This window comes from Chiloscyllium plagiosum, chromosome 4 (assembly GCF_004010195.1).
Source record: "Chiloscyllium plagiosum isolate BGI_BamShark_2017 chromosome 4, ASM401019v2, whole genome shotgun sequence".
Taxonomy (NCBI): Eukaryota; Metazoa; Chordata; class Chondrichthyes; order Orectolobiformes; family Hemiscylliidae; genus Chiloscyllium; species Chiloscyllium plagiosum.
In genome coordinates, this window is record NC_057713.1 from 135,418,269 (window position 1) to 135,442,478 (window position 24,210).

A 24,210-nucleotide genomic window follows, 5' to 3' on the forward strand; every position below is an offset into this window, starting at 1 on the left:
GCTGTATCCTGCCACATCCTTCCTCACTGTCACCAACTCCTCCGACTTTTGTATCATCCACAAACTTACTCACCCAACCTTCTAACCCCTCCTCCAGGTCATTTATAAAAATGACAAACAGCAATGGTCCCAAAACAGATCCTTGCGGAACACCACTAGTGACGGCACTCCAAGATGAACATTTGCCATCAACTACTACCCTCTGTCTTCTTCCAGCTAGCCAACTCCTAATCCAAACCTCCAACTCACCCTCAATGCCATACCTCTCTTACCCTACCTGGAGTTAACCCATCTATGTGACTGTATCTGAGACTTCCCCCCCCTTCCTATGACTGCCATCTATCACATATTGTTGCTTTTGCAAATTCCTTATCGCTTATCTGTCTCTCCAACTGATCCACTCGGTCTGATAAGATTCGCATCCAACAACATTTATGGCAGATATAATCCGCAGTAACCCTTAAACTCTCTTTAAACTCCCACATCTGACAAGAAGTACATATCACTGCAAAGGCCATTTTTGCTCCTTCACAATCTACAGACCCAGAAAATAACCCTGTCTTATTCCTCAACCGAACATTGCCCCAGGTTAAATTAACAGCTATGGCTTATATTTTAAGTTTAATCAAGAGACTTATCTCCAAAAACACATAATCAAGAAAGAACCCACTGTACTCACTAATACAATCCACCTAACCTGCACATCTTTGGACTGTGGGAGGAAACCGAGCACCTGAAAGAATCTCGTGCAGAGGCAGGGAGAATGTGCAAATTCCACGCAGACAGTCACCCAAGGGTGGAATCAAACCTGGGCCCCTGGAACTGTGAGGCAGCAGTGCTAACCATTGTGCCACCTACAAACTACTGTGCTGCCTGAAAGTTGTCCAAGTCTTACTGCTTGGTGGAAATGGTGATTTCTACATTGGAGTAATTGTGAATAGAACTAAAGACTAATCTTATGTGGAAAATCATTGATAAAGCAGCTAAAAAATGATTGGAAACAAGTCTGAAGAACTTCTGCAGTGAGTAAGAATAGACTAGAATAACAATTCATTAGATTGGATTGTTTTGATTTTAGTGAACATGGCAAATCTAAGTAGTTTTCACATGATTGTGTTGATGTCATCATTGTTGTTGTTGGCAAGAGGCATGGCAATTCTGGGGCACAACTCTTTAATACTAAGGCTGGGATGTTATGTCCTGTAGCTTTTACTTTACTGAGTTCACTCAACCATTTCCTTGTATCCTGGTGAGTTAGTCGAATTAGCCCGTTTTATTCTTTGACTTGCATGGTGGTTTGATGTAACTGAGTGGCTTGCTAGGCTACCTTCAGCTAGTTAAGAGTCAACCACGTTGCCCTAAGTTTAGATTCGTGTGACAACAGACTGGTAAGAATAGCAGAGTCCATTAGTGACCTGTATGTTTTTATCAACAATCCGCTAGTTTTGCGCTCAGTATTGTTCATACTTACTTTTTATTCTAAAGTTATTCATTAATTGCATTTAAATTCTCTGCCTGCTATGGTGTGATTGGAATTCTTTGTTTACTACAGAGAATACTAACAATGTTCCAGTATTAGCTGCAAATCAGGACTTGGAAGGAAAAGAGGAAAGTAGTGAAATTAGAGTCATGTGGGAAGTGATATTCAGTTCACAGCTCCAGCAGTTTACTTAAGTCTCCAAATCCTAGAGATCGACAGCACAGAAAAAGACTGATTGATTGGCCTGTCGTGTTCTTGCTGGTTAAAAGCAACCACCTAACTATTCTCGCTCCATTCTCCAACGTTTGGCTTAGAACCTTGTCACACTTGGTATTGCCAGTGCACATTGAAATAATACTTATGAGGGTTTCTGTCTCCTCTTCCCCCTCTCCCCCCCCACTTTACTGACGTGAGTTCTGGATTCTCATCACCCTCTGGGTGAAAATGTCTTTCCTCACATCCTGTCTGAACCTTTGCCCCTTACCTTAAATCATGTTCCTTGGTCACTCATCCCTTCATCAAGGAAAAGGTTTCTTCCGGTCTATCCCATCTATTTTATACATCTGAATCATGTCTCCTCTCAATCTCCTCTCCAGTATGGATAAAAAGGGACCCAGTCTGTCCAATTTGTCCTCATAACTGAAACTGTTCAAAGCAAGAAGCATCCTGGTAAACCCCTCTGTACCCTCTCCAGTGCTATGACATATGACTATAACTTGGGTTCCAAAACTGTACACACTACACTAGCTGTGGCTAACTAATATCTTATACAGTTTAAGTGTGGTGCTGGAAAAACACAGCAGGTCAGGCAGCATCCAAGGAGCAGGAGAGATGATGATTCAGGCAAAAGCCCTTCATCAGGAATGAAGCTGTGAGCAGTGGATGGAGGTGGGGGGTAATGGTGATAGGTTGGAGGGGAGGGGGAGCGGATAGGTGGAAAGGAAGATGGACAGGTCATGAGGGTGATGCTGAGCTGGAAGGTTGGATCTGGGATGAGGTGGGAGATGGGGAAATGAGGAAACTGTTGAAATCCACATTGGTGCCCTGGGATTGGAGGGTCCTGAGGCAGAAGATGAGGCATTCTTTCTCCAGGTGTTGGGTGGTGAGGGAATGGCGATGGGGGAGGCCCAGGACCTGCATGTCCTTAGTGGAGTGAGAGGGGGAGTTGAAGTGTTTGGTCATGGGGCAGTGACATTATGATGCCAACAGTTCATCAACTTCACCAACACATTCCGATCTTAAATTCACCTGGGCCATCTTTGACACCTCCCTCCCCTTCCTGGACCCCTCCATCTCCATCAACAGTGATTCACTCAACACTCGCATCTTCTACAAACCCACCAACTCCCACAGCTACCTGGATTACACCACCTCCCACCCTGCTGCCTCTAAAATTGCTATTCCTAATTCCTCCACCTCCGCCGTATCTGCTCCCAGGAGGACCAATTCCACCACAGAACACACCCAGGTGGCCACCTCCTTTAAAGACTGCAATTTGCCCTCCAGCGCACCTCATCCATTCCTGCACCTCCAAACTCAACCCCACCACTCTACCACTCCAAATGCAACAAGGACAGGAAACTGCCCCCCCCACAGGTTCTCACCTTCCATCCCACCAACCTCCGTGTACATCGCATCATCATCCGCAATTTCGGCCACCTACAAATGGACCCCACCACCAGAGATAAATTTCCCTCCCCATCCCTATCCGCTTTCTGTAAAGACCGTTCCCTCCATGAATCCCTTGTCAGGTCCATGCCCCCCACCAACCCCCACCTTCCCTTGCCACTGCAGAAGTTGCAAAATCTGCGCCCACACCTCCCCTTTCACCTCCGTCCAGGGCCCCAAAGAAGCTTTCCACATCCATCAGTGTTTCACCTGCATTTCCACACATGTCATTTACTGTATCCGTTGCTCCTGGTGCAGTTTCCCTCTACATTAGGGAGACAAGATGCCTACTCACAGAGAACTTCAGAGAACATCTCTGGGACACCCGCACCAACCGACCCCACCGCCCTGTGGACAAACACTTCAACTCCCCCCTCCGTTGACGATGTGCAGGTCCTGGGCCACCTCCGTTGCCACCCCTTAACACTCGTTACCTGGAGGAAGGATGCCTCATCTTCTGCCTCGGGACCCTGCAACTACATGGCATCAATGTGGATTTCACCAGTTTCCTCAATTCCTTTCCACCCCCCCCTCCCACATTATCCCCGACCCCCCTCCTCCTCTCATTTATCTCACCACCTCCTTGGCTCCCGGCCTCATTTCTGATGAAGGGTTTTTGCCTGAAATATCGACTTTCCAGCTCCTCAGATACTGCCTGACCTGCTGTGCTTTTCTAGCGTCACGCTCTCAATTCTAACCTCTGGCATCTGGAGTCCTCACTTTCACTACTTATACAGTTCCAGCTTAACCTCCCAGCTCTTAAACTCTCTGCCTTGGTTAATAAAGGCAAGTACACCATATGCCACTTTAATCACTTTCTCCACCTGTCCTGATTCCTTAAGGACCAGTAGAGATGCACCCCAAGGTCCCTCTGATCCTTAGTCTTCCCAAGGTCTGGTCATTACCATAAAACCATAGAATCCTTGCAGTATGAAAGCAGACCATTCAGCCCATTGAGTCCACACTGACCCTCTGAAGAGCATCCCACCCAAACCCATCTCCCTATCCTATCCCTGTAACCCTGCATTTCCCATGGCCAGTCCATCTAACCTGCGCCTCTTTGGACTGTGGAAGGAAACCGGAGCACCCGGAGGAATCGCATGCAGACATGGAGAATGTGCAAACTGTATATCCTCAATTTGTTTGACCTATCTAAATGCATCACCTTTCACTTATCCAGATTGAGTCCAGAAAGACTTGATCCTAGGATCTTAAAAGAGGTTGCTCATGACTTGGTAGACACATTGGTGTTATCTAAAATTTCCTCGATTCAGGAAAGGTTCCATCTAACTGGACAGTAGCAAATATCTCCCTGTTCAACGATTTGTAATGAATGAGTGAAGGTTGGGTACAGTGAGGGAGTAGGCCAGCAGTAAGTGGATAAGACTTAGCGTGGGACAGAGGTTGAATCCAAGGTAAGTTGTTGGTGATTCAGGGATGTCAGGAGAGATCAATGGGGAGTCTGGGGTCAAGTTGGAAGGGGTCGGGTTATGTCCAAGGACATTAGGTGTGGCACTCAGAGGGTTGGGGGATAGGGTCAACTGAGGTTGAGTAATTGTGCCTGGGGGGAGGGATTGTATACGTAGGTGAACTCTCAGTTGATTTGGGAACCTTTTCAGAGGCTTCAAGATGCTGAGTCACTGTCCATTGTTAAGACTTCTCAGACGGTTCCCACAGAGACAACTGTGTCAGGACCTCCAAAAGTTCCCAATGTGTAATTTCTAAATACATGCTGAATTCCTAAATACAGTTTCCTGAAGAAGGGCTTATGCCTGAAACGTCGATTCTCCTGTTCCTTGGATGCTGCCTGACCTGCACTTTTCCAGCAACACATTTTCAGCTCTAAATACATGCTGCCTAGTTTTATACTATTTAATCAATAAAATTGGAAGCTTAGGAACATAAGCTGACAATGAGGTACATTATGTAAATTTTTAAAAGTGGCATTTAATTCGGTGTGTGCATAGATTGGCTAGTTTCTGAATGTTGACATTTAATAGTCCAGCAGGGAAGGGGTTAAGCACTTGTATAATTTTAGTCATTAACTACACACCCTTGATAAAAGCAAAAATTAATTTAGTATGTCACAAAATTAAACTTTTATTTGCATAAAGCTTTGATTTCCAGAGTTGGTTAATTTTCATGTCAAAATAAATGGTACAACACCAGTGTGATTTAAGGAATAACTCCAGAGTAGGTCCATTTAATTATTGAAGAGAAATTAGTCTGAATCAGCTGTCCAGAGGGACTGCTGTTCATCATCTGGTAAATGATTCATGTGTCCAAGTGAGTATGATGTGCAAGATTTGATCTTTAAACCCAATCCTCAACATGGCAGCATGTGTCATAAGTGCATTAATTCTCCAATGAAACTTCAAGTCTTCTAGGAGTAGCTATTTCTGAGTAAATTGTTGCATATATAAATATTAATGCTGATGCTCCTTAACCTAAGAAGTTGTAAGTTTGGTAGCCGTTAAGTTTGCCATGTTTCAATTAGGTTTAAATGTTAGTAGCTCAATACGTAGAGGTGTAGGTGGACACTTCCCTCCTGTAAGATGCATTCACTGTGCCATGTGCAAACTAAAGGACACATGGTTCCTCGACAGCTGCATATGCAAGACCCACCAAGAGGTGGAACAGTTTCAGCTTGAACAGCAATTTGTGATTATGCCGTTTATCTGCTAGAGCATATTTCAAGTAGTCACCTCACCGCTTCAGTGAGAGATCAGGAATCTATAACCATAAATCAGTTAAAGACCAGGCAAATAGTAGTGCCCTGAGTGTATCGTGTTCTTTAACCAGTATCCAGTTCTGAAAATTGAGGCTTTGATTCCACCAGGGTTTTACAATCTAAGCCAAAACCGTGGTGGGCAGATGGGAAAAGGTCTGGAAATGGTACTGATAACGAAAGGACATCCAGTTACTCGGAAAGTAGCAAGGTGTTTCGACTTAACCAGGATGCTATGACCTTCCAAGTTGTAAAACTTTGTGATGGTGATAGCCAGAGATCATGGTGCTGTTTGATACCAGTGACATCAGTAGAAAGATGATGGTGCAGGTTAAAATAATGATTTTACTCATTCATGGGAGTAGGACATCCCTGGCTGGGTCAGCATCTCTTGCCCATGCCTGATGGTTAAGAGTCAACCAGATTGCTGAGTCTGGAGTCGCATGTACTCCAGACAGGTGAAGATGGCAGTTTACTTAAAGGGCATTAGTGAACCAAATAGGGTTTTCTGACGATTGACAATGTATTATTTGTAAGATTCTCAATTTCTGATTTTTGTCGCGTTCAAATTAACTGTGTCAGGACCTCCAAACGTTCCCAATATATAATTCCTGTATACATGCTGCCTAATTTTATGCTGTTTAATCAATAAAATTGTAATCTTAGGAACATAATTTACCTCATTGTCAGCTTGTTATGTAAATTTTTAAAAGTGGCATTGCCATGGCAGGATTTGAAGCTGGGTCCCCTGCACATTACCTGGGTCTCTAGATTAACAGCCTAGTGATAATGCTATTAGGCCATCATCTCCCCTGTTAAAGTTATTAAAAACTAATCTCAGGATTGCTAATGTCACTCAAGTGAGTTCAAAAAGAGCTGAATGTATGAGTGGGGAGATGAGCATTCCTGCAGAATGTTCAATGGGGCTGGGTTTAGAGGTCACAAGGACAGGTTGCACCTTAACAGGGCAGTATCAGCACAGGGTTTGCTGGTACACTGGATTGGAACATATCAATGGTGGATTGGAAACAGCTACTTGAAGTTAAATTGGGCTAGGTGCAGTGGGAGATATCAAAGGAGAGAAAAAAAGGGTTCAGTGCAGAAGCTGCCACAGTGAGCAGGTGTGAAGCTTCCAAACTGAGATCTTTTACTTCCCCACCTCACACTCTCTCCCTCCCTCTCCATCCCTCCCCCCCCCAACCCCCACTTCCCTCTTGCTCTTGCTCATGCTCTCTCTTCACTCGCTTGCGATGCCCCCTCACCCCATGTCGAACAGCATACCGTGTTGGATGTAATGGGAAAGGCAAAGTGCCACTTCCTCAAAGCATATCTGAGCTTTGAAGCTGCCGAGCTTTAATTAAACAGGAAATTAACATGCCCGACAGAGGCAAGGTAAACTCACGGATATTTTATAAATGCACCAAGTTAGAGGGTAACTAAGGAAAGCTGGGTGGCAGGATGTGCTGTCATAAATACAGCCATCATAGATGCAAAGGTACCTCGGTACAAAATCTTAGGTGTAAATGTTAGGTTATACATTTCAGAGGTAAAAACAGGAAGGTAGATTATTATATGAATAGCTGGAAATTTAGGGAGGTGTATACCAGTTGCTGGAAGTGCAGGTGCAGAAGTCAAACTAAAGATTGAGAGGATTAGAGTACAGGAGCAAGGCTTCATCCTGAATGCCTTTTCCAGTGCTCCCACCTTGCACTGCAGTCTTCCTCTGCACCCCCCCCTCCTCCTTTGTACCCCTCTGCTTTCCATCGCCACAAGGCCATCCCTTCAGCTGCTTGGACCCTATTGTCTGGAATCTCTCTCTTACACCGAGATAATAGAGGTTATTTCCTCTATAACCCTGTAAAACCCACCTATTTGACCTTTAGGTTTTTTTTTCCCTCTATTTCACCAATGTAAAGAAGGTTAATTTCACCAAGATGGTGGAAGAATTATATCAGGAGGAAGGCTAAACAGATTGGGACTCCTATTTATGAGAGTTTAGAAGAATGCGAGGTGATCCCATTGAAACATGTCAGATTCTTAAAGGTCATGACAAAGTGCACACTGAGGAGGGTGTTTCCCTTTATGGGAGAGTGTAGGACCAGAGGGCACAGTCTCAGAATAAAGGGACACCACTTTAAGACTGAAATGACGATCACTGAAAATGTGGGTTTGGAACAACTGAGCAGTGTAGAAGAGGGGCTAAAAAGGCTGGCACCACACCAGATAGAGAAGTCGCCAGGTCTAGAGGCGTGCATCCTAGATTGCTGAGAAAGGTAAGGGAGCAAATCGTAGAGCCATTGGCAGATATGTTCCAGGCCCCTCTGAATGCAGGAGTAGCCCCAGGGGACTGGAGGATTGCAAATGTGGCACTGTTTAAGAATGGGACAAAGTCGAGAGAATCAACGGTTATGGGGAAAGGGCAGGAAAGTGGACATGAGGAATGTTAGATCAGCCGTGAATTGTTGTTCTATTTCTTTTTGTCTGAGCACTGTTAGCCCAGAAATGTCTGAAGTAAATGGCAGCTGTTAGACTTTCTGATCTGTGTAGTTCACAACTCCTATATTTGCTGTATGAATTAATTATGCTGATATTTCATTTATTTTCTCTGACTCTCTGAACATTTCCTGCTAAAATCTTTGCTTTGTTAGGAAGCTCTTGTGAAAAGCTTATGTATGAGCAGACAATCTGAGCTGATATACCTGAAAATGCTGCATTCCATTAGGTATTGATAACATATCTCTGGGAGTTCTGTCAATGTCCTGAAAAAGTTTTGACTGGAAAACATGAAATGGTCCAAACACGTTGGGCGTTTTATTTGTATGAAAGAAATTATAATTTCAGATGAGAGACATCACCATTTTTTTAACCTTCGGAACTGAGGCATCATTAAAACTTTGCTAACTCTTTCTGAATTAGGTCCAGCTAAGAAAAAGAAACCAAAGCTGCTGAACAAGTTTGATAAGATGATTAAGGTCGAATTGGATGCTGCTGAAAAGCTGCGCAAAAAGGTGGGCTGTAAATTCTCTACTTTATCTCCAAATGACCAAGTTACTGTGACTGGAATTGAGCAGCTATTTCAACACCAGTTGACTTACAGAAACACAGAAAATAGGAATAGGCCATCTGACCCTATGAGCTTGCTGTGTCCTGAAGAAGGGTCACTTGACCTGAATATTGACTGATTTCTCTCCACATATGCTGCCAGACCTGCTGAGCTTTTCCAGAAATTTGTTTTTATAACCCAGTCTAGGATGGCTTGTCCTCCAGTTAGTTCTTCAGTGTATTGACCCAGAAAACCATTTCATACACACTTCAGTAATTCCTCATCCATGCCATTGTTACTGATTTAACTCAGCTGGTTGGTTGGCAGGCTAAAATCACCTATAAATACAGCTGTGTCTGTATTGCTTGCATATCTAATTCTCTCTTTAATGTCTTACCCAACATTGCCATTATAGGAGTCTGTATACAAACCCCACTATCATTTTCTGCCCTTTTGTGTTTCTAAGCCCTACCCACACAGATTCCACTTCACTGGAGCGGTTATCGTTTCTCACTATTGCGTTAATGTCCTCTTTTACCAGCAATGCTGCTCCACTTCTGTTGCTTCTTTGTCCTTCTCAAAGATGTATACCCCTGGAAATTCAGTTCCCATGCCTAGACTCCCTGCAGCCACGTCTCCATAATCCCAACTATATCATACCTGTTCACATCACTAATTCATCCCCTTTATTGTGAATTGTCTGTGCATTAAAACAAAGCACCTTGAGTCTTGCTGCCTTAATATTTTTGGTTCTGTCACATTAGTTAGCACTGTGACTTCAGTTCTCTGCCTCCCACTTTCCTTCTGATTCTGATGCTCTGGACATTATGCTATTGAAATTTGTATGCAATGTTTTTCTTCATGAGAGTGCAGCTCATTTTTTGGGGTCTTTATTTTTCTACTGTTTTGGGTAAGTCAGCTAGAATGTAAATCTATTTGTAATACCAAATTGGAAAAGTATCTGAAATTAAAGAAGTGACGCCTTAACCCCGCCCCTAAATGAAATCTGAACCTTTGGGCGCCAATTAAACCAGGCTACCTGTGACATTTTCTGTTTCTTGGTGATTGTGCAGATTGCAGCAATTGCGTCTTAAAGTAGAGCAATTTTTTGTTGCTTTAACTGCTGTCTGAAAGTAGTGTCTTATGTAAATTACCATGTTTGCTTTAAACTCTAAATCGATGACACAGTTTGTGATTCATGACACAGTGCCATTTCTGTAAGTGCTCACTAGCAGTTGTTGTTAAAGTCCATACCTGACCGGCCATATGACCTAGCAGTGGACAACAGAATGAATAACAACATTTTGTTTCAAAAGTTAAAATGTACTGGGCCAGATCAAAGCCATCTTGAGCTTCCCATTATGAATCAAAGTTTGTTACCTCTCAATGTCTCTCTTCCAATCCAAATATGGAGGGGCACCTTTTGCTCACACTGTTTGCACTTTGAGTGTAATTTTGAAGAATATTGGTCCAGAAAACCCTAACCACCTTTTGATACATCAGAGAACATTCATTCATTGATTCATTAATAAGATGGCTTTCCCAATTCATCGACATTTTAACATTTTTGTAAAGTGATTGGTGGAGAGTGCAGTTTTGGCCACCTAACTCAAACCTTGCTGAAATGTAGTTATCCAATGTGATTGTCCAACTCCTGGATCAATTTCAGAGCCCATCCTAAAGTTCACCAGATCAGGTGATGGATTTGTATGCGATTAATGAGAAGTATATTGCCTGGACTGGAGAATTTTTGTAATGGAGATAGATTGGACAGGCTGGGGTCGTTCTCCTTAGAGCAGAGGAGATTGTGAGGGGGGCACGATTGAGATGTGTAACATTATGAATGGTGTAGACAGGAAGAAATTTCTCATCTTGATGTAAGAACCATAGTCTTGAGGTAAGGGGCAATAGGTGTAGAGGAGATTTGAGGATGGTGGGAATTTAGAATTCACTGCCTACAAGGGTGATGAGAGAGAAACTCTTAACATGGACTTATTTCACTGGAGCATAGGAGTTTGAGAGGTGACCTGATGAAGTAATGAGAGGTATAGATAGAGTTGGTGGTAGTTGTCTTTTCCCCGAGTTGGGGAAATTCCAAGACTATAGGACACATTTTTTTGAGGACAGAGATTTTAAAAAGACATGAGGCAAATATTTTACACAGAGGGTGGTGGTTCACGTGTGGAATGAACTTTCTGAAGTGGTGGATGTGGGTACAACCATAACATTTAAAACGCATTTGGGTGGCTGTATGAACAGGCAAGGTTTGGAGAAATATGGGCTAGGAGCAGGCAGGTGGGACTAGTTTAGTTTGGGATTATGGCTGAAAATGTGTTGCTGGAACAGCGCAGCAGGTCAGGCAGCATCCAGGGAACAGGAGAATCGACGTTTCGGGCATAAGCCCTTCTTCAGGAATGTTCATAGTTTGGGATTATGGTCAGCATGGACTGGTTGGACCGAAGGGTTTGTTTCCATGCCGCACAACTCCATATTTAAGTCAAGACATACAATGTTATGGGCTAAGTGCCTGAAAATGGGATTTGATTAGGTGGTGGTTTTTGACTGGCACAGACCCAACAGGCCCAAGGGCCTTTTTCCTCTGCTATAGTGTTAGAAGGAGTGTCTGACAAATTAATACTGTTCAATCAGGAAAGGTAAAAGAAGCAATCTTGTATACGTTCATAGTCAATGATGTGGAAAAGGTAAATTCAGAATATTACTTTCCAGTATATTGTGAAAGCATGACAAAGAAAGACACAGGTTAATATCAGTTTAAAGTCAAGTTAGGCTGATATCAGGAAATTCTTCCCAGATCAATATGTGAACTGGATTCACAGAATCATTTATGAACCAATTAGATGGTACAGTGAAAGCTGTAAGATGTTTCCAGATAAATGAATGAAGATGCTTGGAATTACCTTGAGCCATAATTTTAGTAATCCTTTTAGCGGCATATTATTGAATGCTTATGAAAATCCAGAGGGTGGTCTTTGTGTGAAATGAACTACCAGAGGAAGTAATGGATGTAGGTATAGTTTCAACATTTCAAGACATTTGTATAGCTACATGAATATGGAAGGTTTAGAGGATTATGGGTCAATTGCAGGCAAATGGGACTAGTTTAGTTTGGGAAAATGGTTGGCATGGATGAGTTGCACTGAAGGATCTATTTCCACGCCGTATGACTCTATAACTACAGATAGCAAGATTTAGCAAGTTTGAGTAATGTGACTTTATTTAAACTTGTTGTGGAATGACTTGTATATATTGCTGTGGAATTCACAAAATATTTTCTTTCCACTAATATTAAACGTCCTCTCCCTTCCCCTTAGGGTAAATCTGAAGCAGCGCTCCAGGCATTTAATGAAATTCTGAAGAGCTATCCCCACAGTCCTCGAGCTAAATATGGGAAAGCCCAGGCAAGTAGAATATCTGTTACAAGTTCATTCGATGGCTCTTATTTGTTTTATTTTTATTTTAATGTTGAAAAATGACCAAGGGGGTGTGTTCTATTGTAATCTCTCACCATTACCATGGGATAGATGGTTTCCCTGTTTTTCTTTTACCCCACTGTCAGCTGCATAAGAGGGGATGATTCCATGAGTATGCCTTTCTATAATACCTCTCCAAAGTAGTTTATTCCTTCTGTAAGCCTAGAAGATGGTGCTAGCAGGCAAATACATTGAGGGGAGTGTGCATCCTCCCTAACTAGTCTTGAACCGATTCCCCACATGTATAGTTCCAGGATGGTAATTGAGACAAGTCATGTTCCTTTTCATAACTAAGTACATAAGTTGATTGGGTATGGTAATCGGTGAAAAACATTTCTCGGAGGGACCTCACTTCCACTACAGGTACAAAGAACTATGTTTATGTTCAATGTCTGAATTACTGTGACATTTTGCCAATTATCTGTAGCCCTGCCATTGTTTTCGGGGGGTGGGGGGTGGATGGAAGTGGACACAACACGGAAGCTGTCGAGGGTTGAGTTGCCTGTTTTGGAGCAATAAATGGGCAGAGAGGATTTTGTTTTAAAGAAAACAATATAAGAAAGGCTGTGTTATTGGAGAGCGGGCTGTCGCACAAGAATAGAGTGTTGCAGTGACATATCACTGTCCAGTGATGCTATGGGACATTGCCAGTATGTTTTGCAATTGTCTGTCAAGCATGGGTGTGAGACTGTGCTATGCTACTCTCCATGACAAAAACATGGGTCAGAAATCATCAAATTATTCCATCATTTACTGACTTAGCTTTTAAGAACTAATTATCATGAAATGAAAGTGGGACAGGACATGTGTATGCTGTTGCTGACATCATTGTGATCGAAATGTGGTGATGTCAGAAGAGCTTCCACAGCCGAATTCTGCAACTTATCACAGCTAGCTGCCTCTGCACCTGTCATTTCTCAGCCCGTGTAATGTTCAGACTAATCACACTCAATATAAAAATGGACTGGTAAAGATTGGCATGAGTGACACCAGTAGCATGAATTTGATTCCTGCATCAGCTGAGGTGACCACGAAGGGCTCTCCATCTCAACCTCTCCCCTCGCCTGGAGCACGGTGACCCTCAGGTTAAACGACTGTTGGTCGTCTCTCTATCTCTTTCTGTCTCTCATGAGAGAGCAGCCCATGGTCCACTAGTGTCTTTACCTTTATGCTAGACATCTGTTTTGTTATGCTGTGATGCTATCAGGTGTGGGTTCATTTCCCATACTTGCTGAGGTTACCATGAAGGACTCTCCTCCTCAACCTCTCCTCTTGCCTGAGGTGTGGTGACCCTCAGGTTAAACCACAACCAGTCACCTCTCTCGAACAGTTGCCCTATGGTCCTCTGGGACTATGATGACGTTATCTTTTTAATTTACCTCGACACTTGACCATTAACTCTCATAATGGGAAATGAAAGTCACAATCTGTCAAAGTATTTTCAACAAAGATTTTATCATTAAGAGACTCTTTTGTCTCACATTGTGGACTGCTATCTGAATTGACAGCATGAAAGCATTCTGAAAGGTTGCTGTGTATTGATGGAACTTGCAATGGACTAAGAACTGTACTGTTTAGGTTTTAATACTTTGCAATTTCTTTCAGTCTGAAGATGATTTGGCAGAAAAAATGCGAAGCAATGAGATACTTCAGAGAGCAATAAATACCTATGGAGAAGTGGCTGACATGCCGAATCCACCTGCAGACCTGGTGAAGTTAGCAATAAAACGACAAGCAAACAGGCAGCAGTTTCTAGGTGAGAAATTTCATTATAAACCTTGAATAGCATATTGAAAGTTATAACTAATTTTTGTCAAACCTCAGATTATGAAGTTCAGGTTTTTTTGATTTTCCAATTTCAAATCATAAGTCAAATTGCCAGCTCAATATTCACTTTTCCTCTAGCAGTGCAGTTGGGTTACAGAAATGCAAAAGCTCAGACGAGAAAGGAGATTAGTAGGGCCAGCAGAGTAACTCCAGTTAGAATTTATTTATTGTTTTGTTAACATCTAGAATAAGCCAATAAAATGTCTGGAGTTATCCCCTAGGCACATGAAGGCCAGCACTCCATTTGCTGCTTTAATTACCTGCTACACCTGCATGCTAACCTCTTGTGATAAATGTGCAAGAACAGGAATACATCCAGATCTCTCCATGCAACTGCACTTTGTACTTTACTGGCATTTAATGTTTTTTTTCTAATCTTCCCCCAGAAGTAGACAACCTTAAAATAGTCCCATCTGTAATGTTTTTGCCCACTCCCCATCTATGCAGACCCATATCAATGCAGGCTATGTCCTCCTCACAGCTTGCTCACCCTTGTACTGAGTTTAGCATAGTGTTTGAAATGCAAAACAGCCATGAAGATTTCTTGGGCATGAAGTTGGGGTTGGCTGTTGTAAAGAGGGCAGAATTGTTAATAGGTGGTGTTCAAATAAGAAATTGGTAAGCTATAAAACCAGCTGCAACCCCTAAAGGGGAAGCACTCCAATTGTCTCAGAATAAACCCTGGCTAAGTGAAGAGACAGGCAACAACATTCAACTCAAAGATAAAAGCGTACAGAAATACCGAGTAACACTAGGGTGAATGAGGATGGTGCAGAGAGCAGCAAAAGGTGAAAAATCCAATAGGAAGGGCTACAAGCAGGAAATATCTTTTAATGAATTGCAAAAGATTTTAACAACAGCAACTTGATTGTTTTACAATAGTGTTAGGGAATAGAGCCTGTCAGAATTAATGTGAACCCCTTCAAACTGTTAATGCTGATATTGTCAATGAAATTGAGGTGAGCATGCTGAGTTTAAAGTGAGTCAGCATTTACAAAGAAGAGAGTATCCTTACACATTCTTAAGAAACTAATATCAAATCATGGTCAGGCGCTCCCCAAAATGAGCTCAAGCCCTTGTTCCACTCTGCAATGAGATGATGGCTGGTCAAAGCCCTAACTCCATCAACCTGCCTTAGCTCTGTATTGCTTCACAATTCTGTTAAACATAACAGTCTCTGATTTAAAATTAACAATTGATCTAGCATCAGTTGCAGTTTTCAGAAGAGATTTCCCAGGTTAGTTCATAAGAACCAGGAGCAGGCTGTTCAGTCCCTTGACCCTGTTCCAATATTCATTGGGCTCATGGCTGATCCGATGTTCTTCACAACTACGTTCCAGCCTTTTCCCCGTAACTCTTAATTCCCTGATTGATCTCAAATCTTTCCATCTAGCCTTAAGTATACACAAGGGCTGTGTCCCCACAGCTCTCTATGGTTGGAATTTTTCTCCTCCCCAGTCTTAAATTGGTGCCCTTTTATTCTGGGACTATGCCCTCTGGTCCCAGACTCTCCCATGAGGGGAAACACTCGGCATTTAACTCGTCAAACCCCTTAGGAATCCTGTGTGTTTCAGTGAGATCACCTTTCATTCTTCTAAACTCTAATAGTAGAGCTCTAACCTGTTTAGCCTTTATTCATTAGATAATCTCTCCATACTGGGGATCATCCTAGGGAACCTTCTCTGAACTGCCTTCAATGCAATCTTTCCTTAAATAAAGGGAACTAAAACTGTTCACAATACTCCAGATGTGGTCTCACTCGCACCTTGTGCTGTTCCAATACGACTTCCCTGCTCTTACACTCCAACCTCGAAATATGAGCCACCAGACCATTAGTTCTGCCACCCCTTCCTAATTTCATCCCCCAAGTGTCTGGCTGTAATTTTTAGACCAATCCCAAAGAGCAGAACTATATTTTCACATTAATAGTCACCTGCTAACCTTCTAAATTCCAGGAATACAAACCAGGTTTTTGTAATATGACTTTATAAATTAACTCTTGAAGTTTAGCTTTCAGTCTAGTGCCTCTACACTGCACTCTGACCAACACATTCTTCCCCCAGCACCCAGGACTGAGCACAGTATTTCCGATAGTTCCTGCTCACACTTGCAGTCCTCCTCTTTATATTCCATACTTCCAGATGTAAACAGCAGCATTCTACTTAACTCTCTGCCTGTTTTCTGCATCTGTTTATGACGTTTAATGATATGTATCTGCAGGGTTCCCAATTCCCTTGGATCTCCCATTTTCAGTATTGGGAAGGTAGAGAATTTAAACACCAATAAATAGAAGACATTTTACTGTAGGACAAACTGCTTTGCAAATTTACGTAAGATGTTTATAACAAAGAACCCACCACATGCCAGGCACCAGTCCTGTCTCTGTTGTTGGTCACATCCCTTTGGATTGCTGCTGTCAGTAAGGAACCGGTGAAAACCGTTTCATCACAGTCAGCTGGTGAAACTTTTATATTCTTTTTTATGCTGCTTTTACTGCCTTAAGCAGAGCAGAAGACTAAATGTGATGTGTAAAGGGCAATTAAAGACAAATATTCCAAAGATATGAAAATGACAAGTACACATGACTCGAGTGAAATAAGGTCAGTAGTTTCTTAAAACTTCTGAACTGACTGTTCTTTGACTCCTGTCTATAACCCAACATTTAAGGAGCTGTGTCTCCAGTCACAGAGCTGTGATATGTCTATTTGATTTTCTGTATGTATGTGCAGGCCACATCAAACGTTCCGTGGTGACCTTACAGAAGTTAGTAGATCGTTACCCAGATGATGTCACAATTAAGAATGAGCTTGGAGTAGGTTACCTCTTATTGGGAGACAATGATAATGCCAAGAATGTCTATGAAGAGGTAAGTTGTAAAAGAAATGGAATGGAATATTGGTTTTCCATTCTTGACTTTCACATTTAAAAATAATATATTCTGATGACTATGTACTTCCTAATGCTGAATTTGTAAATTGAATTTTCCATCATGGAACTGAACCGTGTGGATTATGAATAATGCATTCTTAATCAGTGCTAAATTAGCTGATTTAATGAGTTATTGCTATGAACACTACCTCAGTAGCCGTAAATTAGAAACCTATCAAATTAGCCTGGCATCCTTCTCTAGATTGCTTCTCAGTCACTTTTGCTGGTTAGTTTGTGCATATGGATGGTGGGAGAATGTGGAATCAAGTTCAACTGATCATTGTGCTAGAATACATTGAGTAGCTCAAGCATAAAGGCATATGATCATTTGGACAACAAACAAGAGGGTTAGAATTAGAATTCTATTTTATTGTCATGTCCTCAAGTATAGAAGTACGTGGAAAGTGTACAATATCACCATTCCCAGCCCCATCTTTGCTACAAAGGTACTCGGGTACAAAACCTTACATACAAAGTAGAAAATGCATGGTACTCTGTGCTAGCATGAGTCATCATCTTTAGGAAGGGAACAGTGAGCAGTGCAAATACCACAATTCCTAAAGTCCCCTCATCCCTCTGTAGATGCACAGAAATGTTAATAGGTATTAAGAAGATGAAAGAAAATTTAAAGAGCAGTTCAGTGTCAATCCAATCATGGTTTTTCAGGTGGTTTAAATGTTATTTATCATCTTTATTGCAATTTAAATTCAGTATTCAATTTAGTGTTGATAGACATAAGAATGTTATTCAGACACACTGAACTGGATTTCCATCTTTGAGTCACAAGATTGCTGTGATGTTGTAGATTGTTGCTTGTTGACACTGTTCATCCAGAGAAATTGGATCTGCTGTCAGATGAGCTAATGCCAAGGTTGCCGAGTTAAAAAGCCAATTTCCATTATTTGAGACATTGTCGTAGTCTGGAGATGAAGCTCCCTCAACAATCAATCTTCCACTCCAATTCCCCTTCTACTCCTTAACCCCCTCAACGCATACCACCACCCCGCAAAGTATCAGGTCTAAGTGTCATTCACAGAACTGTACAGTTTCACTGACCCCTGCAGCACCCTACACCTCTCTAATATTCGCGATAAACCACATCCAGGCTCTATAATAACATTTGCCAGTCTTGAAAAAGCTTGAATATCAGATAAAATAAACAAACATGACTTTAATAGTCTCATTAAGACCATTCCATCGTCCCCTACCTTAAGAGCTAAAATCTAACAAAAAGAATCAAGCTCACGTTACCGTGAACAGTGTAGTGCCCTCCAGAACGTTTCACACCGTCTGACTGATGTCTACTTGCCTGATGAATTTATAGCTCATTCAGAGGGTTGCTGTAATGAATAATTACATATTTTAAGCAAGAGGGGTCATAAACCAGGACAAAAAAAACATAAACAGAGATTTTAGTTTATATTTAAATTGTTTAATTTGAAGCCAGATTTTATGTTGCACAAGTATAAATGGGAGATTATGTAAAGAGCTGTGCTTCCAATCATAGGCCTTTTCTCCAGTCGGTGTTGCTACAGCCAATCAGATATAAGTGCAAGAAGTAACTACCCTGTACTTGGAGAAACAATGAGCTGCCCAGGGACCAGGGCCTGCAGTGTCCCTGAGTTCAGAGGCCGGAGAGTTGAAATTTTTCCTCATCTCAGTCTTAAGTCGGTGCCCCTTTATTTTAGACTATGCTGTCTGGTCGTTGACTCTCCCATGACGGGAAACATCTTGTCAGCATTTATCCTGTCAAGCTTCAAGAATCGTCTATGCTTCAGTGAGATCACCTTACTCTTCAAAAGTCCAATGAGTAGAATCCCGACCTGTTCAGCTTTTGTTCATAAGACAGTCTCTCCATAACAAGAATCATCCAAGTGAACCTCCTTTTAACTGTTTTAAATGAAATAATATTTGAATTTGAATTGAATTTATTGTCACGTGTACAGCGGCACAGTGAAAAGCTTTGTCTTGCGAGCAATACAGGCAGATCAGTTAAGTAGCATAGATAGTAAATAATAGGTAAACGGCAGCAAAAACGAAAACACAGGTACAGGTGAATGTTAAGAGTTTGAGAGTCCATTCAGTATTCTAATAACAGTAGGGTAGAAACTGTTGTGAAACCAGCTGGTGCATGTGTTCAGGCTTCTGTACCTTCTCCCTGATGTAGAAAAACATTGCCAGGGTGGAATGGATCTTTGAGAATGCTGATGGCCTTTCCTTGACAGTGGGCCTGGTAGATGGATTCTATAGATGGGAGGTTGGTCTTTGTGATTTTCCGGGCCGAGTTCACCACTCTCTGTAACCGTCTCCGATCTTGAAGGGTACAGTTGCCATATCAGGTAGTGATACATCCAGACAATACTATCAATGGTACACCTCTAAAGGTTGGCAAGGGTATTTGCTGTCATGCCAAATTTCCTCAGCTGCCTGAAGAAGAAGAGCTGTTGTTGGGCCTTTGTAAACAGTACGCCCACGTGAATAGTCCAAGAAAGCTTGTTGTGGATGACCACTCCCAGGAGATTGACACTCTCCATTTGTTCCACCTCTGTGCTGTTAATATGTAGGGGGGGCATGAGTAACATCACACCAAAAGTCAGTAATGAGTTCTTTGGTTTTGCCGGCATTGAGAGCTAGGTTGTTCTCAGTGCACCATTTTTCCAGGTCTTCCACCATCTGGAAAATGCCATCGAGATTCGACCCACAATGGTGGTGTCATCAGTGAACTTGTAAATGGCATTAGTCTGGTATTTGGTGATGCAGTCATGGGTATACAGTGAGTACAGTAGGGGCTGAGTACGCAGCCCGGGGGGGCTCCAGTATTGACAGTTAGTGAGGATGAAATATTGTCCCCCGTCTTCACTGATTGTGTTCTGTGGGTCAGGAAACTAAGGATCCAGTTGCAGAGAGTGGGGCTTAGTCAGAGATCACTAGGTTTAGTAATCATTCTCGAGGGGATAATAGTGTTGAAGGCTGAATTGGAGTCAGAGTAGGATTCTTACATAACTGTTTTTGGTGTCAGGATGTTCTGGGGAGGAGCCATTCCTTAAATTACTGCAGATGTGGTCTCTCCAGCACCATATACAGTTGCAGTGTGACTTCTCTACTCTTATACTCCAACCCCCTTGAAATAACCCCCATTCCTGAAGAAGGGCTAATGCCCGAAACGTCGATTCTCCTGTTCCCTAGATGCTGCCTGACCTGCTGCGCTTTTCCAGCAACACATTTCCACCCTTGAAATAAGGGCCAACATTCCATTAGCCGCCTTGATTACCTGCTGCCCCTGTTTGTGTGCTAGCTTTCTGTGTTTCGTGCACTAATTTACCCAAGTCCCTTTGTGTTGAAGCATTCTGCGATTTTTCCTCATTAAAATAAAACTTCTCTTTTGTTCTGCCTTGCAAGATGAACAACTTCACATTTTCCCTCACTATACTCCGTTTGTGCACTGCGTAACCAATCAGTGTTCCTCTTTAAACTGTTTGTATCTGTCTTGCAACCTGCCTCTTTGCCTATTTTTGTGTCAAATGGAAATTTGGCTATAGTACATTAACTTGCTTCCTCTAAATCATTAATACATATTGTAAATGGTTGCGGTCCCAGCACTGATCCTGGTGGAACCCACTGGTTACAGGTTACCAACCTGGAAAAGAATACCTTGTCCCCACTCACTCATCAGCCAATTCTCTATCCATGCCAGTGTACTACCTCCAACACCACAGGCTCTTATGACATAACTTGTTGTGAGATACCTAGTCCCAACCACCATTTTTAATGTCCAGTGATTGCACTTTGACCAAATGTTAGGACAGAAAAATCCAGGTTATAGAAATCTAATTGTCAGTTACAAATCAGACCATGATATGTAACAAGTAACATAGTCACCATTTTCAACGATGTATATAATCAGTCTGCTCTGCTGAATAAGGATTCACTTTGTCTATGCTTTGTTGGAGAAAGTGCACGTCATTAAATGTGGTAGAGACACTAAATTAAAATTATGTATAACTCGAGGCTATTGCATACATCAGAAGGATTTGGCAATTTGTATTCAGTTTTTATGAGTAAATAATGTAAATAATAATAGTTTCCCGCATTCTGGGCATTGAACAAGATTGTGAAGAAACCTGGCTGTCTCTCTTTCTCAAACAATATTTACCAGATACGTCTTCAGTAGATAATGCTCTGAAATAACCCAGTGTTGGGCACAAAGCCAGAAAACTTAGAATGAATGGAGTCACAGAGTGAGCGCGCAAGCCAGACTCTGGAGAGAAAAGAAATTGGGTCCATTTCCATTCTCTCAAATTCTTCCAGATAGTGTTGCTTAGAAACAAAGGTGGCCTCTGTCTAGACTGCCAATCAAACAGTGCCAAATCAGTCTCATAAACAACAAATTTTCAGCTGTTTGTTATCAAAAATTCCATTGCCATGGTTCTCATCGGGATCACAACCATGCTGCCTCTTTGTTCTCATTGACCCTGTATTCTCACAGGTCAGGAGCATAATTGCATGGTGTCCCTGAATACAAAGGTCAATCTAGAATTGTAGTTAACCTATGGCATTCTGCATCCACAGCTTCTGCTTTAATGGAAACTTTGGTTTTTTTTCATAGCTTCAACATCCACATTCAGCAGTGCAACGGTTAATATCACTATTCCATCCTCACTGACTTCGCATCGCCTTGTCTGTTTTGTATTTGCATTCAATGCATTCTATTTCCATGAAAAAAATGAGATGAATTTTCAATATCCCATCAAAATTAAATTTACCAAATAATTGTTTCTTCCACAGTTTAGCTATTTACCTCTTCAAGTATAACAAGATGACGTCACTATCTCTCAACTGTCAACTTTTACAAATCTGTCTGAGTAACAAAAAATGCATTCAGTAAGTTGACTTGCATGGAGAAAGTTATTCTCTCGATCCCCACAAGTCATAGAGATGTACAGCACAGAAACAGACCCTTCAGTCCAATTCGTCCATGCTAACTAGATATCCTAAATTAATCTTGTCCCATTTGCCAGCATTCGGCCCATATCTCTCTTAAACCCTTCCTATTCATATACCCATGCTGATGCCATTTAAAAGTTGTAATTGTACTAGCCTCCACCACTTCTGGCAGATCATTCCATACACGCACCACTTTCTGTGTGAGAAAGTTATTCCTTAGGTTCCTTTTAAATTTTCCCCCCTCTCACCCTAAACCTATCCCTCTAGTTTTTCACTAATTTCAATGATAATGAGCATTGATAAGAGGACCCACATAACAGTGACAGTAAAACAGAGAGAGGCTTGTGTGGCACTGTGCTCTCTCGTTATATTCCCTAATGACTTCCCTCTTCAATGATCTCTCCCATTGCTGAGACTCTCAGCTCCTCCCCTTCACTCAGCTAGGTTAGCAGACCTAACTTAGAAAGGTTAATTTGATACAGATTAATTATATTAAAGTAAAGAAAATCATCAAGAATAGTTCTGTTTGAAGGGCAGCTCAGTTTGATTTAACAGTTCAGTAAAGGCCCCAGGAAGATTTAAAAAAACAGTGAAACTGGGGATAATGTGATGTGTTGTTGCAGGTTCTGGCCCTGGCTCCAAATGATGGCTTTGCTAAAGTTCATTATGGATTCATCCTCAAAGCTAGGAATCAGATAGCTGAAAGCATTCCATATCTAAAGGTAAGCACTGCACTAGTTAGGTTAACTAACGCTGAGCTGATTGTTGCACCATATTTAAACATCATAACCTAAACCGGTTAATGAAATGCAGGGTATATTCCTGGAATGAACAATAATGCCGGTTAAAGTGGCCGTGATCATTCTGAAAGTAAAAGCAACGCTAATTCAACAATTAATGCCAAATCCAAATTTGTATTTCATTGCCCAGTTCAATATTACATTCCATCAATTTTTTGATCTGCTTATAGCTACTTCGGATGCTATATTCGCAATAACCCAAAGCCTTACAGCTATCATCAGTGTTTGTGATAAATATTTGTTGTACCACACAGAATCTGTTAGCCTTTTCACAAGAATACATTATGTATTAGCAGAATGTTGCAGACTGTTTAAATCTGCTTGGTGTTGTTCGTTGCTTACATTACTGTGTTCTAAGAGGTAAGGAAAGACATATCATTCTCAGTCTTATTCAAATAGGAGGGAGTTTGATCTCCATCGAAATGTAAAACTGATCGCACAAATAGAGGTTCAGAGGATACAAGGAAATGCTGTGTGTTATAGTTAACTGTAAGATTATTCTTTCAGAAAAAGGCTGAGAAATGCAGGAAACCTATCCTTCCATCATGTGGTGCTGCTGCATTTCAAGTTGAGCCAGAAATAATTTCCATGTCCTTGCTGAGTTTTGGAACAGCATTCTAAATGTGTTTTTGCAAGATTGCTATTTGCTCTCATTGTGCTGAAGATGGTTAATTCAGGGAACGGTTTGCAATGAAATAGAAAAAAACAAGATAGACACAAAGTCAGGTGGATCTGTCCGAGTGAGTAATGAGGAATGTATCTGCTGTGTGTTGGCTTTGTGACATAAAGATTTTTGCAACATCCAATTTCTGCAGGAAGGTTTATTATCCGGGGAGCCAGGGACTGATGATGGTCGCTTTTACTTCCACTTAGGAGATGCAATGCAGCGAGTGGGCGATAAGGAGGTGGGTATGACTGCACATTCTTACTTTATAAACATGGGTCAGTAGAGTTTGGTTTGCAAAAAGCCTTGATTAAGATCATAAGTGTATTTCTTCCACAATGCTGTGTCATTATACTAAGATAAAATTAACATGGAGTTCATGGAAATACTACTTAATGAAAGATTGAAAATTTTTAAAAATGTTTTTGAAAGACGCTTTTAGTAAAAACTAGCCAATTTAAAGTTAGAGGGTTAACCTTCCAGTTAAAATTTAGATTATATATTCTAAATTTTATTTTATTTTATTTTACTGTTACTTTCCTGTATTATCTTTTGAAATACGTTGACATATTTCTTTTGCTGTTATTTTTCTCCTCCCCCCCCCCCACCCCTTCTCTCTCTCTCTGTGTGTGTGTGT

General features: G+C 41.6%; 1 protein-coding gene across 8 annotated transcripts in view; it reads left to right on the forward strand.

Annotated features, from left to right (window-relative positions):
* unm_hu7910 (un-named hu7910) overlaps positions 1-24,210 on the forward strand; it is a 225,457-nt gene that overhangs the window by 176,788 nt on the left and 24,459 nt on the right. For all 8 annotated transcript variants that reach the window (XM_043689310.1, XM_043689302.1, XM_043689307.1 and 5 more), the window contains 6 exons: positions 8,793-8,884; positions 12,252-12,338; positions 14,016-14,166; positions 16,967-17,103; positions 22,733-22,831; positions 23,725-23,814. In XM_043689310.1, the coding sequence (XP_043545245.1) occupies positions 8,793-8,884; positions 12,252-12,338; positions 14,016-14,166; positions 16,967-17,103; positions 22,733-22,831; positions 23,725-23,814 (656 nt within the window). The remainder of the gene's footprint in view (positions 1-8,792; positions 8,885-12,251; positions 12,339-14,015; positions 14,167-16,966; positions 17,104-22,732; positions 22,832-23,724; positions 23,815-24,210) is intronic.